This window comes from Leptodactylus fuscus, chromosome 5 (genome assembly GCF_031893055.1).
Source record: "Leptodactylus fuscus isolate aLepFus1 chromosome 5, aLepFus1.hap2, whole genome shotgun sequence".
Lineage (NCBI taxonomy): Eukaryota > Metazoa > Chordata > Amphibia > Anura > Leptodactylidae > Leptodactylus > Leptodactylus fuscus.
The window spans coordinates 144,846,730-144,866,827 of record NC_134269.1 but is presented as its reverse complement, the minus strand read 5'-3'; the positions used below and the strand labels follow the sequence as shown (position 1 = coordinate 144,866,827).

Below are 20,098 nucleotides of genomic sequence, written 5' to 3'. Positions count from 1 at the left end.
TTACCAGGTGTTACACTGCAGCATTAAATTCAATGTCAGTAAATGGGGGCTATTCTCATGACCATTATTTTGATGTTTGGCCATTTTCACGGATCCTTCCCTTCACTGAAATGCGTGGGGAGGAACTTTGAAAATGGTGCCTCTAAGATATAAGACAGTCGGAATAATGTGACTTTTCACAGCTTTTTTGTACATTGCTGGTCTGAATGTAACCTTAGGCTTTGGCAGTAAATTAGATCTTTCTCTATTGACATTTATGTCCATATAAATTCTTCTTATGGCATTGTATGAGATTTATTTGCTAAACATTCACTCAACTCTTAACTAAGTACTATATATATATATATATATATATATATATATATGTGTGTGTGTGTGTGTGTGTGTGTGTGCGCGCGTATATACTATACTATAGTGTATATATAAATAAATATATATACACACTATACTATATATAGTGTACAGTAACACAGTATATCTTGGACTATATAGGTGAAAAGTCAGGATCCGCACACGTTTCTTATACACTTAGTGTTTGGTTGCATCATTATCATTATATAGTAGGCCACTGGACATACCAAATGTTACTTTTCACTTCTGCCATTTGTAATGTCTACCTCAAATGCATCTTCAATCTTTAAAGTAAAGCCTCACAACTTCCCTTCTATTACATTCTATTTATATGATGCTACTTTAATTATTTATACAATTATGTAAATACACATTATCATAATCTAATTGGATTATCAACATGCTGTAAATTAAGCAGTGCCACCTAGAGGTGAGATCAACATCAAAAATTGCAGAAGATATCTTTCCCATTATAGTACTTCTACTTCTGAGCTAGAAGAAACATATTTCACTTAATAATACGTAAACCTGGGGCTATAATTGATCTATGAGTAACATGCTCTAACTATTTAAGAACATCCAGTGTTTAATAACTATTGGGGTGACTACATCCCAACCATAGGCCAAGTTTAGAACCAGTTAGTCTGAATTGTATTAGTTCAAAGCAAAGGCATTCGTTGCAACTTACATAAATTCCTAATGGCAATATTTCTAAAAGGACAGATTAGCTCTAGAACATGAAAATCACTATTTACCAGTTTTGGCATTGAATGACAGTATTCTCTCTTTATGGCTAAAGCTCAACCAGCAAACTGACGATCTGAATGAAACTCCAGCTTTCTATTATTGTGTCTGCTGGAGTTCCTGCTTTGACACCTAGTGTACAGTGACAGTTTATGAGACACATCTAATGTGATGTATATAAGCCATTTCTATATACATGTTCCCTAGCAGAATCTTCACCTTTATATCAGTATCCCTCACCTTGATCCCTTACTTACCTGTTATCCCGTAGAACAAGTAGATGACCAGCAGAACACGGAAAAATGCGTCCATTTTCCACCTAGCAGTCACTCCATACTTCTGTCCAACAACTTAGATAAGTGAAGCTAACTTTAGGAAGGAAATGAGCCTTCACAGAGGGAAAAAGTCAGTGACGAGAACTTCCTTCTATTCAATTGTTTTGGGGACTCTACATCAGCTTGCATGAGTCTTCAGCATTGATTTAATATCTATGTATATGTTTGTGTCTGGACCTTGTACAGAGGTCTCAGAGCAGAGCAACTAAGACTGCAAAATAAGCACATTAGTATGACCCAGCAACCTGCACCAGAAGGGGGGCAATGTGTTCTTATATGTCAGAGCGTTGTTTAAAAAAAAAAAAATCACTTTAGATTTTTGCTGTAACGTCCAATAGTGTGAGATACATTGCTATAAAAAAAGAATAGTAAAGTCCAGTTTCAAACACACACTTATATGGTTTCCAGTTTATTTGTATGCTTTAGTGATACCCTTGTTATTACATTATTTATATTATTATAGAATATTATAGTTATATTGCTAACATATTTCAATACTCCTTTCTGAGATTTACAGTGTTGCACACGACTTACATTTACATTTTTCAAGGACTCAACTTTATCCTTGGGCTTAATTGAATAGTATTATACCCTATCATAATGGCACCATTACGTGTGCATCCATATTATTGGTTGACCCCACACATGTAGATGGATGTTGCTTTGATGGATGTTTTAATGGACAGTCGAGATGTCACATATCAATAGTAGCGATTATACTTCAAAGGTAAAAACAATGGCAAGCAGAACATGCAGTTGCCTCTGACATCCAATAATCCATATGTCTATGGTAGGTTTAGAGGTAGGTAAGATAGCAATCTGGCCTTTATTCTTGTTCCTTTGTTTATTTTTTAGACATCTTTCCCATGTTTTTTTTTAGAAACTGTTGGTAAATGTATCTTCTATTGTCATGTTGGACATGCAGCAGAGTTATCCTATAAGGTATATATTTAATTGTAACATATAAACATCACGTTGCAATGACCATGTGCATGCTCATGAGTACAACTGAATACATAATATCCAAGTATTACACTGAAAATGGCAGTTTTATGGAATATAGCACAAACTAAGCTTTAGACAGCATAGACTTCCACCGTCAGTCTTTGTATGGTCACCTGAAAGTCAGCACCATGATACTGTGGCCAACCTGAGCACAGTAACTTTATGGTCGGGGTTCTCACACTTGGTTCGCTTGTTAGAAAACTACAAATTCCAGCATGTAATGACAGACTGAAGTGTAGAACGACTGGATGAAAGTAGATACTATACATTGACTTATGAATGACATTACAAAACCACTAAGGCAACAAATGATTGGTCTGCAGACAATAGTTTATTTCTTGCAGTTTCAATATATGCTATAAAGTTGTCAGGTAAAATTACTCACAGGATTTACAAATACACTGTATTCAGATCTGGAGAAGAGGCGCAGAAAGTAGTACAACCCACAGTATACAGCAAATGCATATCCACTGATTAAAGTACATTGTGCTCTGTTATATATCCTGCTGGAAATTCACAATAGCTAATAGAACAAGAACACGTCTCCATATAAAATGTTCACTGTTTCGGAACCATTTAGATAAAAACAAAGAAGTACTATTGAATTAAAAATAAACTAGTTATAGTACCCAGAACACTAGCAGCAATAGTCTTATGTGGGCAGGAAACAAATTCACCACATAATAGGTAATAGCACTTAACAGAGTGACAACTGACAGTCCACTTACAAGACACATAGTTTGCAAACGTTTATTTCTTATACACTGAGTAATCGTAAGATATCCAACCATTGTGTCTGGAGCAGTAGCACGTACATTCTGTGCGGCAGATTATCCTACTTCAAAGGTATATCCACCCTTCAGGAACATACGCAAAATCCATATACATTTTCTATACCGTCCATTGCTTTCTGCAGAAACTTGCAGTGCAGGTACATTCAATGACACACTATAGTCCATCTAATGGTGTCAGACTTTCCAACCTTTCCTCACATGTTCACTCTACAGTCTTGTCCATGGAGTCTACTTTACTCCTTCAAGAAACTGCTGGTCGGTAATTCAGGTCATTACCTAAAAAGATCTCTATTGCTTAAACTTTCAGACGTTCACTGAACTTTTTCTGTAGAGAGGCGACTTTCATAAAGGCTCAGGGCATGGTGCACAAACTGATACTGTTCACTTGTCTGAACCATTCCCCCCCTGTTAATGGAAAGAAGATAAAACATCAGTCATCATCGTATTTATATTGCAGCAACATATTTCACAGCACTTTATAGATCAGAGGGTACATGAACAGACAGGGGCAGATTGGGATCTGAAAGTGGCCTGGAATACAAATTAAAATTGGCCTCATTTTATAGTCAGGCTCAGTGCAAGTAGGCAGAGTCTATACAAGTAGGCCGGGCCAGCATAAGTAGCTCCTCCATGTAAAGCAATTCTGTGTATAGGAATTCTGCACAGGACTGACTTACATGGAGGCAGAGGCAGCAGTCCTATGTAACTTATCAGGTCAGACTGAAACTAACTTACACAGGACTGCTGCCTCTCCCTCTATGTAAAGCAGAGATTTCTGGTACACATGGCTGCCTGCTTTATATGTAAAGACAGCAGTCCTATGTAACTAAAATTATAGGCAGTGGGGTCAGGGTGGCCATTAAAGTTTAGGTGCATCAGCAGCCACCATCACACTTACAGTCCACTGACTCCATAACTTAGAGGCTCTAAGGATTTGGACAAACTCCAGTGGGGACATTAAGAACCCAAAATTTTGGGGGTTCGCCACACATGAACCACTATTATACCTTGGTGTCTCTTTAGATCCCAGAGTATAATGAGCAGAGACTCAGAGGAGGGACCTTTTCTGGGCTCCAGCGCTGGTCTTCCAACCTCTTCTGGTCATAGAGACATCATGAATGACATCAGAGACTGCTGAGGCCTATGATTGGGCACAAAATAACGTTGGCGTAACGTTATGTGAGATGTGTCGGCATAATTTTGTGGCATGATACTAACATGATTGAGCCTCAGCGGTTTCTGACGTCATTCATGATGTCTCTGATCCACAAGAGGCCAGAATATGCGCACCGAAGCCCAGGAAAGGTGAGTAACACTGTTTATTATGTTTGATCACCTGCCTTGGTCTAAGCACATTATACTGTGGGATCTGAGAAAACCCCAGAGTATAATGGCATTTTCGCTGTACTCTCAGTGCTGCCTGGCGGCCTCCACTTTATATCTTCAGAGCAGGCTGCACTCTGCAGTGTAAGCAGTCTTGGGACAGAAAGCCAGCCCAAAGGCCCATATTACAGTCGGCTGACTGGGAATTTTCCCGATGATATACTGTACATGGCCAATCTGCCCCTATAAAATGACCATATTAGACATTACAATCTAACAAAATGATCAACATATTAAACAATAGGAGTTAGGGACCTGCTTGCAGGAGTTTACAAACTATGAGGATATAAGGGGACACAAGTGGTAAGAGGGCTTGTTTGATAAAATGGTCCAAATATCTTTTAATAAATAAGGTCATATAACTGAAGATGTATGGGCCCATCACTAGCTGGTATCTGTGAACAGGATACTAAGTGCATGTTAGTTTCTGGATGAAAGGGTTAAATTCTGAGGAATAAAGTAGAAAGGATGGCTTAGGATAAGAAATGTTAGCTTATTGTGAGAAAATGTAGAATAGTTCAACCAGGTCGTGTGATAGGCTTGCATTAAAAAAAAATAATGTCTTTTTAGGGCATATTTGAAGCTGTTAAATTTGGGCATTAATCTGATTGTCCGGGGTAAAGCATTCCAGAGCACTGATGCAGCTCAAGAAAAATTTTGGAGATGGGAGTGGGCTGTTTGGATAACAGGAATACAAGTCTAAGGTCACTGGCAGAACAGAGAGCAGAGGGCGGTTTAGCGTGGTAGACATAGACGAGGGAGGGGATGTAGGTAAGGAGGTGGAGCCTTAAGGAGGGATTTGTTGGTGTAATGAGTTTAAATTGTATTTTAAGGTTGCATGTTTGCATCTGTGTAGCAATTCAAAAGAAAGATGAATCTGGCTGTTAAATTAATAGTTATGCGTGTTCATAAACAACCAAATAGACAAACATATTCGCTATATCTGTTATTTCATCACCCACTTTACTTGGTAAGAGGTGAGCAGAACAGACAGCAGAGTTATAAGAAGCTCATATAACCCTGGGTTTACTCCTTTATTGTAAAAAGCAACATCTCTTCAATCACTATACTTGGCAGCTGTCACCTTTTTGCTCTTACTCTTCTCCCAATTTGCACAGTGCACTTAGTTTAACGTGAGGAGGACCCTGGTGATCTCTGGCTCACATTTAGTCTCATATTTTCACTACATTGCTTTACATAACATAACAGTGTCAAGAAGGTTGGGCGCATGTTCTGTGACTATATTAGTTGTGTTAACTATACTGTGGCTCAGAACTTTAACTTAACTCTTTTGATGGCTTTTCAATGGATTTTGTTGAATGTTAAACTTTGCTTCATCTGTATATACAGTATATTATGACCATTACTGAAGTGTGAGTCATTCATATAATAATTAAGCAGGTCATCTGAAAAGCACCCGGCTCCTTTTGTCCATGTACTAATGCCAAAACCACCAACACAAAACTGTCATATTGCCATAGTTACTGATTCCAGTCGCAGATTCCCATTAAAAAAATAAATAAATTGGTATTTATAAATCTCACATGGTAGAAGTGTGGCTCTGTTAAAGATTTTGCATTGGGGCTCCAGATACTCTAAAGTGGGTGTCAGCATTAGATATTCGCTACTTGTTAAAAAGATAGCAATAGTGTCTCCCTGCTAGGAACCCCTGTGATCTGATCGTATTTTAATCCTTTTGCAGAGATATTGGTAGATTCAACTACAGATACCACTGCACTGTCAGAGGGGCTGGTGTCACAGCTCAGCGTCATCACTAGGTGGTAAGGAACGCCCCTTCACAGTACAAGCCTATAGAAGTGTACTGATGGCACTGAGTTGTGAGGCTGGCCCATCTGACAGTGCAGTTATATCAGTAGCTGGAATTCATAGCACCGAAATCTCTGCAACGAGGGAAGACGCCTGCAATGGTGAAAGTGTGCTGAGTTCAGTACACTGTCAGCTTTGATATAGTATATAATATTCCCTAACTTATAGGACATAATGTAATTTTCCTGCAGCCGGGAAATGTAGCATTATTCGTGTCTATTAAAGTTTATGGCTTGTGTTTTTAATGTACAGTAGGTGAGGACAAGTCCTCTGAACAGACTGAAAAAGAAATAGTGGACTGTTCTCTATTAACTATGATTTCATTACTATGGTCCACAACCTACTATAGTCAACCCTCTTACTCCTCCGAATGTCATCACTAAATTGGCTCCAAACCAGATTTACTTTGATCCCATATATTCAGCTGGGTGGAGGTGTATTTCTCAGAAATAGTTTGCGGTAGCAGAATGATGTCCTTTGACCTCTATTTAGCAGTTTTTGGACGTTCTACATTTCAGGGAAATGACAGGAAAGGCTGCCTAGTGTCTGTGTGAACCTGTGGTCATATATGGTGTGCACAATCTGAATATGAAGAATTGTCAGATACTATGAGATTAGTATTGGGCTAAATATAGATACATTTTCAGCTACAGTATATATAAGTCTACATGGCATTATGAGAATTGTACAGCTAATGGGTATAAATAAATGATCTGTTGTTGCTCTATAATATACTTTAGTATGATGAACATCACATAAACCCAAATGGTTTTATTTTCTGGAAATGCAATAAAGCTCTTCTAAACAATAAATATTACAATGCCATGAACACATCAATGTATGAAGGAGAACTGACTACATATTAGTTCTTGGTGCTGCCTGTCTACAATGTATCTTACAGCACTTTTTTTATGATTTATTGGGGGTTTACTGTATTTTTTCGATTTCTGTTTAAGGTGGAACGCTAAGTGGTCAAGACTTGTCTTCATAATATAACGTCTTTAAAGGTATACAGTATGACTTACAATAGTAAGTCATATGTTAAAGCCAATGGAACTGTATTTTTCCCCGTGTACTTAAGGATACAAGCCTCTTGTAGGCGCTGATAAGACAGTGTGACCAAAAGAAGTTTTCATTTAAATGGAGTGTGAATAACTTTTGACTTGCCCTCGTAAATCAGTTAGAGTCATGTGAATGAAATGATGTGTTCCCATTTGTGAATTGGTGTTTAGAGTTATCTCCTTTTTTGTTAATATGCAAATGAGCTCTTTGGAGCAATGACAATGTTCCCACTTACCTCTGTAGATAAATAGCGACTACCTCATTGCTCATTTGCTTATTGAGAAAAACAGCTATATTTCAGCAACAGAGGTACGAGGGGAAAACACTGCTTAATTCAGATTACCCTAGCCTATCTATCTGGGGGCTGGATTGATATGCTGTGCCCTGATGACAGACTCTCCTTAGATCCCAGACTATAGTAAATTGAGGTGTGGAAACATAATAAAGGGTAAGGAAAGGTGAGCATTAGTATTTATGTTTCCATACTTCCACTGAGATCTGAAGAAACTCCAGAGTATTATAGCAGTTTGGGTGTGAGGATTCCCCAAAAACCTATTCATGCACAGCATCCTATATTCTTTCTTTCTTTCTTTCTTTCTTTCTTTCTTTCTTTCTTTCTTTCTTTCTTTCTTTCTTTCTTTCTTTCTTTCTTTCTTTCTTTCTTTCTTTCTTTCTTTCTTTCCCTTTTATTTAATTATTTATTTATTATCTATTTATTTTAAAAAGGACTTCTGGGTATAGATTTTACTGACTGCATCAGCAGAGATATCATTATTATATAGAACTACAGTATATACATGTTTATTACACAGGCTTGGAATAAGATGGAATAAGAAAAAAACCCTATAAACTCTTAACAGTGTCTCATTCAAGTAAGTATTATACATTGTAAAAAATTATTATACGTATTTCTCTTCTTATTGTACAATATTCTTTGTGGATCTGGATTTACCTGTCCATTCGTAGCCTGCAGACAATTCCTAATACATCTACAATTCCTTCATCCTTAAGCTGACAACAACCAATGGATGTAGCAATGAAACAGCCAGTTCTCCCAATTCCAGCACTGAAAGAAAACAGACAATAGTATGTTATTATGTGCCACTATTACAGCTCTACTATACATTATTGGCAATCTAAATACAGCTTTGGTCAGCTTTAACCTTTAACCACCACCACCAACCCAATCTCTGTGCACTCTCAAACAGATTTTGACTTTTTACTCTCGCCCATCTGTGCCATTCAGGCTGTCTCTTGTCAGGTGGACCTTCCCGAACTGTCTGCTCCAGACCAGGACCGCAAAGAGTTGGTGGAGGTGGTGCTAGGTCCTCCTAATCTTACAATCAAAGTTAGTTCATTGTCAATCCATATGCAGTGTACCATAACATTGTCAGTGTTTTCTTCCTATCTGACCTCACCTTTCATTGAAAATCTGCTAATGAATAAAAAAAATATTAGCAAATCTTGTCCATGAAGTGTATTGGTTATTGCAACTTATCCTCTTTTAAGACTTACAGGTTATATTATGAACTGAAAATGTAGCGTTGCACACCATTATGTTAACACCATCAATGAAAAACTCTGTTGTACAATTTTTACCCTTGTAAGAGTCTACTCACCACTCTACAGCTCTAGTCCTTTCATTTTCTGAGGACAGACACATGCTAGTACCATATGAGATATCATACAATGATCAAGGAAATACATCTCCCAGGGGTGCCTTACAGTCTGACTCTTGCTCCCTCCACCCCCTAGTTTTGTCAGCTCTATGCACAACTCCAGCACATGCTCAGTAGGTGGGAAACATAAAAGTGAAATTGAGCAGCACTTAATAGGGACCGTAGTAGAGTACTATATATAAATTACTAACCTGTACTGATATTAATTTATTACTTTGGGTGTGATAGAAATCTCCTGCTTATCTCCAACATCACACTGTCACACTGTATTCTTGATAACTTCCGTTTTGGGTACTATAGCTGTATCCCTTTTATGTCTATGGTGCAATGCTGCAACACCCACAACTGCTGCTATCAAGAATACCCTGTAGGGATTGGGTATGGGACCCTGCTGCAAACTTTGACCATAACTTTGGCTTTAGTTACACCACTGTCAATGACCCCCACCTCTGGCAAAGTAATCCCCTACATCTGCATACCCATGATGGAAAAACAGTGGGGCCCCCTCTATGATGTAGAATACTTGCTATGTAATGTCTCTGCTTGTGCATTAAAAATAAATGATAACCTGTTACATGATTGTTATTATCCGCAATAATACCTGGCAGTAAGAAACAGAAGAGAGATTTTGAAAAAGAACATAACATTGTATACTGACAAAGGAAGTCATCATCTAGGTCTACTAACCCAAGTCTATCGCTTTCATGGTGCGTCATTTAGTATACTATTAGATATAGTTTAGTTAAAGGGAATCTGCCGGCAAGAATATCAGTATCAGACTAATGACAGTACCTTGTAGATCTGCTTCTTCACTTAAGAAACATACCTCTCTTGTTTTGCATTGCAGCTCCATTTCCACGAAAATCAGCTTTTTATTATTATGCAAATTAGTTGTAAGGGCTTTAGGGGCGGAGTGCAGAGCCCTGGCAGTAGAGGATATGCCCCTAAAACCCTTTCAAAACAGATTTTCATGAAAATGGAGCTGAAATACAGAATAAGAGAGGCATATTTGGAAAGTATATAAGCCACTTTACAAGGTACTGTCTTTAGTCTGACAATGATTTTCCTGCTGACAGACTCTCTTTAAATTCATATAATTTATGAGTTGTTGCTTTTAGTGGTGCCATACAGCTACAGCTACCTGTTATTATGTGATTACTAACAGTACTTGATACATCTGCATATACCCCTACAGACTGCCACACTAGCTTATTTCTTGCTATTGTCTTTCACCCACCTGTGATATTTTGATTTCTCTTTATTTTGTGCCTTGGATAATTATTACAGTAGTTATTATTGTGCATTCTTCTGTCTGACAAAGATAACATTGCAGCTTACCACTAGTAAATACCAAATGCTACAATGTGGCCAAAATACCCCCCTTAATAAACTATGTTTTTGACATGTATCAAAGAAGGTAAATATGATGTGTATATATCAGGCTACATATGTTGCTTTCATCTTCTTTGAAAGCCATTTCTCTGGACATTCCATATTTCCTCACCACATTCCAATCTACCTCCTGCACAGGATGTGTGTTTAGCAAAGGAAAACATCTTGTGTGTAGTCAGGATATGAAGATATTCACAAGTGTACTGTACCAGATAGAAATATAACTTCTAGAGGTAATAAGAGGTCATAGACGTGCAATGTACTCCTGGAGGAATAACCATTATACACTTGTTAGTACATAGGCAGATCCCAACATTATGCTGTAGACAATGGTCTTGTAAAATTCACAGGCCACTGCGGAGAAACCATCAGTACAGCCAACAATGACCACCAGTGGGTAATGTACATGTTAAGAACAATGTAGATGTTCAACTGAATTTTCATATCCATTGGCAACCGATCAAGACAATCATTACTAAGTTTGTTAGAGAAAATCCTTAAGTGGATTGCCTACCTTCAGACCAATATTGAGAGACCAATGTTATTCTTTGTATATAAAAAAAAGTTATACAATTTTCCAATATACTTTCTATATCAATTCCTCATTACCAGGCAGATTTCTGATTACTTTACTACCACTATGACGAGTTGTGCACCAGTGTATCCATTATATGACCAAGGACCGTATAGCACATGCCCATGGATTGATTTTTATCCATTGGAAGCAAGCAAAGATCTAGAAGACTATGAGGAATCGGTACAGAATGTATATGGGAAAATTGTAGAACTTCTCATTATACAAATAAGAAGATTTGTCTCTCATTATTGGTCCAAAAGTGATCAATCCCTTTAAATCTCTGCAAACTTTTAAATTCTTTATATTTGCAGAAATATTTAACTTTTAATTGGCTGCAAATTGAAATATCTTTATGTTTGTGTGAATTCCCCTTTAAGCTAGCTATTCCTCCCAACCTCCACTTCAAGTGTACATGTGTTCTGACTGGGAACAGTAAGCTGCTGACAGGCACTTGCTGGTGACTTATCTTCCCTGAGTACAAAAGGACTGGGCATATATGTATTGCAGATTGTTTCAATCTTCCACGTGAATACATATTAAGCAATATGAATGGAACAAAAGGCACATCTTCAAGTTATATATGAGTATTAATCATTCCCACAATAGAAGTGTATGTCACATTGGATAAGTATAATATACAAATTACATTCTGCAATACTAATGGTCAAGTGAAACACTCTAAGTGCCTCCATCTGCTGGTTATCTATGATACTGCAGTTGTATCTCAGACTATGAAGATTCTGGGTATCACAAAACTTTCGATACTCAGCACTAATGGCATTGAACAAAAAAAGAAAAAAAAAAGCCAGACCATAAAATAGAAAAGTCCCAAAGTACAGAATTTCACTAAATAAAACAATTTAAACCAGCTAAATGCAAGTATATGGGCACAAACAATAAATGCAATGTGTCACAATAAAACATAGCCTGCAAAACAATATAATAAACCTATTCTTACAAAAAGTATTCACATCTTTGGGTACCACTATATAGTTAATATATAGAATAAACCTACATAAATATTTGAATAACTTTGCTAACACATTAGTTATCTTTAAAGGAGTTATCCATATTTTAACATTGATGACTTATCCGTATACTCAATATTAGGTCTGTGAGGGATCCACAGACAGTGGAGTAACGTGCAATGTTTACATGGTGGGAGCTGTGCTGCACATTCGCCATACACCATCATACATAGCAGGGTGACTCCAAGCATGTAAACATTATTGGGAGCCGAGCTATTCCAGAGTAGCTAATTCAGGGGGGCCCTGGGTATCAAACTCTTGAAGATATAATATTGATGACTTTTCCTACGTATATGCCATCAATATTAAAAAGTGCATTGCCGTTAATTGACGTTTTCATAGCATGAGTATGTATGATTGGAAAGGGAGTGAGGGAAGGGGGACCATAAGAGATCTAACTACTCATAGTATTGATATGGAACATCACCTGCAGTGTACCACCACCGGACCCCTTCCTGTAAACGTCTTACTGTCCTCCTCTACATCCAGCATGAGTTGAAGGAGAGGCTGAGCACTATCTGGAGTCTTGTGATCAGGCCAGGAGGTATACCAGTAATGTTTTACAATGCGTGACTGGCTTCCTTGCTGAAAAATAGTGAAAATACAATTATGTAGCTGTGTGATAATATAGTACTAAAGCTGTGTGATATCACTTATAATAGGTTCACATCTGCAGATGGGTCTCCGTTGTTCAGAGAGACCCAGACTGCTAATACAGTGGTGACCTGCGGACAATCGCAGACCCCATAGACTATAATGAAACTATTGGATAGAAAAGTCTGCTGTGCAGGACTTTTCTCTCCACCGATTTTCAGTGGTTATTGTGGTGGAGCCTCTGATGGAGACTTCGACACAGATGTGAACCTAGTCTAAAAATTGCTACCATGAAATCACAATCTAACCCAAATACTGTATACATGTAATAACTCATAGTTCCACCATTAACAATTGCCACAAATCTTAAGATTGAGTATATTATTTTAACCTAATAACAGGTGAACTGTTGTATGAACCACTGTAGCTGTAATGCTCCTTTGACAGGCCATCAGTATCAGATTCTCGAGGGTGTAACACTGCATACCCTAATAAATCTGCTGATGTCAGTAGCTGTGGAGCTGTAACTAGACAGTGCTCAGAGCTGGCAGTAGAAAGCTCTGCCCACCGTGTAGTAGCAGTTACTGATCACTGCAGCTCAGGTCCTATTCAAATCAACAGAAGGTAAGCTTCAGTAATGAAACTATCTGAGAATATTGTGCCCATAACAAACAGCCAGTGTACAGCTTCATTTTGTACAGTTCATGGAATGAAAGCTGTGCTTTGTCTGGTTGCTTTGGACAGCAAGGTTTCTTATTTACTTCCCGATATGATGTCTTCTCAAAAAGGCTACAACATAGAACAAGTTATTAATCATATTGTCTATAACAGCATGGTCCTGTTTTATCTCGAGAAGGGGATATCCAAGTCCTAATATTAATTACCTGTCATGAGGATACACCATTAATATGAAACTAGTGGGGAGTTCAAAACCAAGCACCCTCACCGATCAACTTTTCTCTGTGTAGTGTAAGGAGCCGAATGGAGACAACTCCGTACACTGTGTTGTAGCAGCACCCATTCAAATGAACAGAAGACTGCTGATTGGTGGGGGTTCCAAGTGTCGGACTCCTACTGCTCTCATATTAATGAACTCAATAGAATAGATCTACCTAAAAGGAGAGAGTGCAATGTTGTTAACTCCATTATATATAGTCAGTTAATACAAGTTGTTCAATGTCTGTACACTAAGAGCCTAATCCATAGCTCTGGACAATGTAACTACTTGCTTGGTTTCATTAATATTCAAAGAGCAGATATTGAGTTAATTACACAGCGGCTACAGATTTATTCAGTTTCTCATTATTCATATTATTATTTTTTTTAACAACATAGTAACATTATTTTCCGTAGTCACTGGCCAATAAGAAAGTGACTAACCCTTTTCAAACTGATTGTATATGAACAAATCTAATCTCTTTTGGCATTTTCAAGCCAATATTGTTCCTGTAGAATTTCTTAATCATGTCTGGCTGAAAAGTGGCAGTGGTGGTCATCTGATCCAATTTGATGAAATGCCTAACTCAGTTCGTTTGCACTTTTACACCATATGGGTATCATAAAGGGGGAGTCTGACACTCATTTTATGCATAAAAAGTTTGCATTTGTAACACACTCATATAGGTATCATTCTCACATGTTAAGATTTGAAATGCCCTGTACAAAGTAGAGTTAGGAGACAATGGGGGAGTTTTACCAATTAGAATATGGGAGCATTCTGGCACAATCTGTATTATAAACCTGGTGTAGCAGCATGTTCATTAAGTATGTTGGATACTTATTACACTTTGTTCAATATATGCCAACATTTCTGCGTAAAGTCAGCCAATCATTAGGTAATGCCAAAAATTCTGCAAAATGACATTGGTATAACTTGATACATCACCCACATAAACTTTGTACTTTGATGATTTAGCACATCTTTACTCTTTCCGTCTTAGTATGTGTTGGCTATATATTGGAGGGGATTAATAAATTTGCTCCAGAATACTGTGTTTACAGCTTAGTTCAGCTAACAGATTTTTCTCCCAACTCCACATAGACATGCATGCTCGGGTTGTCTTAATCTATGTTTTTAATGCTGTAGAGAAGGAAGGATAATATACGTCACTGTCAGACATCTCTAATGAAAGAACTGCCATGTCAAAGGGAGCCTGTCATCATGAAAATGCAATGTAGTATTGTGCAGGCAGCATGTTACAGAGAAGGAGAAGCTGAGCAGATTGTTATATAGTTGTGGGAAAAGATTCATTCTAATTGATTGTGTTATACATATGACTGTGCATACAGAGATAGGTGTCACTCCATTTTCATGGTGAAAGTTAACATGCTTGATATATGTACTCAAGGAACATCCATAATGAGAGTACAATATAGTAGTATTACAAACGATGCAATGGTGATCCCTTTTAGTGGAATGTTACCTTTAACGTCAGACTCCGAATCGTGTAGTACTCAAGTTCGTTGACACTATTAACAAGCACTTCAACATTTCCATATATTCCTCTCTTTTCCGGCCAGTAGAGGACACATTTCTGTAGAAAAGAATACTGTCATTCCCATAAGACAAAGCATAAGTCACTGAAGTATACAATATTTGTCAATGTATTTTGCTATCATTTTCTGTAGTATTTACACCCATTATTAAGCTAGCACAGTAGTTATTACATCCGGCATGTTCTGCAGTTCACTTACATATTGGCCTTGCTCCGATCGCTTTATTGTTTTCATATGTACCATATTACACAGTATATAAGACATTTGTGATTAAAGCACACTATATACTGTCTTTATGTTATATATTTTGATTCTTGTGTCATGTGTTATAGGGACATCCATTCATACACACAAACCTTGTCACTCATGTCCTGAAACATTTAGTACATCTGATCTCTATATCTTACCTTGCACACATTTTCCTGTAATTACAAGGTAAATATTTTTTCCTGAAAAGTTACAAGTATTGTATAACACACAAATATTAACCCAATCCACACAAATAAAGCCAAAAACATGAGTATGTCTAGGAATGTGTTATGTGCAACTAACCTGTTCTGCTACAAGATGAACTATCAAGAGTCTCTGGAGCTTGTAACATGCAGGGGCGCAGCGAATTCACTGCCTGAAATATTGTGACAAGCTCCCTTATAAGATGATTAGGGGAAAGAAAAACATTGAAAAGTTCAGCAGCCACCCATTGTGGAAATGTTCACATTGTCACATTATCAGATCTGTAGCCTCTACTCCTCCCTATGAAGCCGAGGGAAATTATAAACATGGGAAAACAAAGGTCTAAAAATACAATCGTACCCAGTCCAGTCCACTCACTCAACCGCGCTCTGATAAAATATGACAGTACTTAGAAGTAGGCCTTTACATAGTAGTAGCCTAACATGTCTACAACATAGTAAAGAACTGGCTTACATACTGAAAGACCCCAAGAATAAGAGAAAGAAACCAAAGATATGCCTACGATAGTGTGTTCACAATGGAAGATATTGTTACTGTTTCTTGGTTGTATTCATCTACCTGCAGACATGCAATGTCCACAAATCTCAAGAATGTCTAAATTCCCATTAACACATTAAAGAGGACCTTTCACCATTTTGCCCACAGGCAGTTCTATATACTGCCGGAAAGCTGACAGTGCACTGAGTTCAGCGCACTGTCGGCTTTCCCGATCTGTGCCCGGTGTGAAGAGCTTACGGTCCGGTACCGTAGCTCTTCTATGGTCAGAAGGCCATAACGCTCGTCTATGGACGAGTACTGCGAGCAGAGGAGGGGGGGGGGGGGGCGTTCCTCCCGACTCTCACAGCACAGCGTGATTGGCTGTGCTGTGAAGAAGGACGTCTCTGACTAACTGTCAGAAACGCCCTTCTGACCATAGAAGAGCTACGGTACCGGACCGTAAGCTCTTCACACCGGGCACAGATCGCGAAAGCCGACAGTGTGCTGAACTCAGCGCACTGTCAGCTTTCCGGCAATATATAGAACTGCCTGTGGGCAAAATGGTGAAAGGTCCTCTTTAAATAAATGAATTCTGTGCCCTTCCTATTGGTTGAAGTTATGCTGCAATTTTGTTGTTTTGGTGTAGTTCTTGGTCACACTACAAACACGCAATGTAACCATAACCAGACGTCAACTAAACTAATGGCAAGCATCAGTCCCCTCTTCTGTATCCACCTTTAGGTTGTATAATATAGATTATAACATTTTATTACATGAGGAAATTATTATGTGCATTTTAGACAGTGGATATCTTGAACCATCTAGTAATAGCTTAGACTAGGTTCACACGAGAAGTATATGCAGTAGGTTAGATGCCATGATAATTCCAGAATAGTGGGTAAGATGTCACCAAATCTTATTCAGAAGAGAAAAAAAAAACGTGCAAAGTGACTTGTGCTGCAGGTTACCATCAGCAATTTATGTTGCAGGATTTCTTAGTTGCTTTCAATCTTTGCAACGCAAAAGCGATTCCAACAGGAACGCTGACACAAAAACAAGCCCAATTCAGTCAGTTTCACTGCTACTGACTTTGTAAAAAAACACCCTACTGAATTTTTATCACAGAAATAGCCCTAAGGGCTTTTCAGACGAGCCCTTCTATTCTGCATTTTTTTTTTCCATCTGTTCAAATGTCCATGTTGTGTTCCCGATTTTACTGTGTGTCGATCTTTTTTACATCTGTAAGTCATCTGATTTACTCATACATACTTCCTGGTTTCCATTTTTTCCCCCAGCATTGCTTAACAGGATCCATGAAAAACAGAAAGCACACAGCTGACATATATATATATATATATATATATATATATATATATATATATATATGCGCTGTTTGTCATTTTCAAAGACCAATGACTTAGATATAGACTATTTCTGTCTGGAAAATCAGAAGACAGTACTCCATGCCTTAGTTTTTACATGAAGATATGATGGGTCCATGTGTGGTATGGGGCACTGATATTGGAATAAGCCCTAATTCTAATGGAAAATAGATAGACAAAACCCACTGGAAAGGTCTGGTTCAGCAGTGTATGCCAAGCGCCCAGGAATTATGAACATTGAGGTGGACAGTCAGGAGAACGCAAGTAGAGTGATCCTAAAAATCTAACATTGTCAACCTCTGATTGGAGCTCTGATTCACGCCCTCTTACCTGTTCCTGCCTGACACTGCCCACCTGACAATGAAGAATCTAAGAAGCATATCATGCACCAAAACTGACGGCCTGAATTGCTTTGGTATGGTGGGAGCTACAGAAAAAAATTCCAACTGTGCTGGAATCAGTGGAGCATTGATGAGTATGAAGTTGGTGGAAGTGGAGCAGAATATATATGTCAATGCAATGGGGAGAAATTAATTAAGCCCCACAAAGCAAAATTATGGCATCAAAAAGTTGCAAAATATAATTTTGTGACTTTTTGGGCTTATTTGCACCTTTGCAACATTTTACAGTTTTACACTGATCAATCCACTTTCAAAATGTGGCCTTGTTTGGCTTGTTGAACTGATGTACACCATATATATTGTATGTGACTTGGTACCCGATATTTGATTCTTGGGATCCCCCACTGATCAACTATTTGAAGGGATGTAATACATAGCAAAGAGCAGCTGTTGTTTGCATAGATCCCATCCCTCTACTCCCTCTATCTGCATGCTATCCAAGTGTAAGGGAACTGAGTGGCAGTAATGTGGGATATTCATTCCACAGTAGTGGCTCCATGCTTTGTGTAGTTCTGGCAGCAACAATTACCCATATCAATTGATCAGTATGCTGGAGGGTATTAGATCCCTACTGATCTGATATTGATCATCTATTCTAAGGAAAGGTAATGAATATAGAAGGCCTGGAAAAACACTGTATGACCAGGGCCCCATGTTGCAAAAACACAGCAATTTATATTAACTGGAAAATGGATGGCATGCTGGCTAATCCCATCCACACATTGCAGTGGAAACAAAAGTGTTTTTGCAAATCGCAGCGTGTCAATTATATCTAGGGAAACTGACATTTTCCATGTAGCTATAATAGAAGCAGAAAGTCTGCAGAGAAAAACTCTGTGGACTTTCGGTGAAATTGTTGCAGAAAAAAAAAAGTGGTGCATTTCCGGCGCTGTCTATTCCGCAGTATTTTCTGGATGCGGTTCACTATGTAGGGCCTTAGCCTAAATGCAAAAGAGCAGCATCCTGACTGAGCAAGGGAAGGGACAGATTCTACCTAGGGTTGAGCTGATCTTGAAATTTCAGGATCGTTTTTAAAATCCAATTTACGATCATTTTCCATTCAAACCCGATCCCAATTCTGATCCCAATGCAAGTTAATGGGATTTTTTTTTAATAATCGAAGATCGGATTTTAAAAACGATCCTATTCACTACACAGCATGGAATCCAAAAATTGTTTCAATTTCTGGACTCCACGCTGTGTAGTGATTAAAAAAAATCCCTGGCTACTTAGCCCCCCTGGCGTTCACTTACCTGCACAGATCCGCTGCTGCTGCCACTCCCCGTTCTCGCTCCTCTTCTCTCTTTGACATGCCTTCAGAGCGCCGTGCGCACCCCCGTATCCCTAGTCTAGTGTTAGAGATGATGGGAGCAGGCAGGGCTTGTTGTGTGTAAGATGTCGCTGAGTAGCAGAGTTGAGTATACAGCTCTGCTACATCTCAAATGTAGCTGAGTTGAGTATACAGCTCTGCCACTTCTCAGATGTAGCAGAGTTGAGTATACAGCTCTGCCACATCTCAGACGTAGCAGAGTTGAGTATACAGCTCTGCTACATCTCAGGTGTAGCAGAGTTGAGTATACGGTAAAACAGGAATGAAGCAGTGGCAGGCTGCGGTAAATCCATAGAAATGAATGGACGCAGCCGGCACACAGGGGGTTAAGCGGCCGGACGCCGGCAAACACCATTCATTCCTATAGGTGCGTGCTCGCTCATCTGATACTATAGCTTTTCCCACAATGATTGGCCAGTAGCCAAGCATTGTGGTAAATAACCTCCAACCTCGATCCCGCCGGAAAAGATCGAGATCGGAATTCTGATCGCGATCGTGAAATTTACTCGATCGCCGATCGGAATCTGAACATTTTCAATCCTGATCATTCAACCCTAATTCTACCTCATTAGCTTTTAATTTCACAAGCATCGTACACAGGGATTCTCTACTGTAAGGTCTGTAAGGTCAGTGAGGCCTTTCTTGAAAGGAAAAATATTACAGCTTTTAGATTTTGGTGAAGACAAATTGATCCAGGGTTTTATATGGATTGGAGTCTGGAAGGAATTTCTGTAGGCAATGGAACTGTTTGCCTTTCTCTGGACTTG

General features: G+C 38.5%; 2 protein-coding genes across 2 annotated transcripts in view; both read right to left on the bottom strand.

The window, feature by feature from the left end:
• The window catches only part of PTPRB (protein tyrosine phosphatase receptor type B), a 96,633-nt gene extending 95,070 nt beyond the window's left edge, over window positions 1–1,563 (bottom strand). The window contains exon 1 of the mRNA XM_075274401.1: window positions 1,353–1,563. Coding sequence (XP_075130502.1) covers window positions 1,353–1,407 — 55 coding nt within the window. The 5' untranslated portion in view covers window positions 1,408–1,563. The remainder of the gene's footprint in view (window positions 1–1,352) is intronic.
• A 1,183-nt stretch (window positions 1,564–2,746) lies between these two features.
• Window positions 2,747–20,098, bottom strand: part of PTPRR (protein tyrosine phosphatase receptor type R) — a 113,860-nt gene continuing 96,508 nt past the window's right edge. Inside the window, exons 11-14 of the mRNA XM_075274418.1 lie at window positions 15,195–15,305; window positions 12,605–12,762; window positions 8,454–8,567; window positions 2,747–3,634 (exon numbers count right to left, since the gene is read on the bottom strand). Of these exons, the coding sequence (XP_075130519.1) occupies window positions 3,541–3,634; window positions 8,454–8,567; window positions 12,605–12,762; window positions 15,195–15,305 (477 nt within the window). The 3' untranslated portion in view covers window positions 2,747–3,540. The remainder of the gene's footprint in view (window positions 3,635–8,453; window positions 8,568–12,604; window positions 12,763–15,194; window positions 15,306–20,098) is intronic.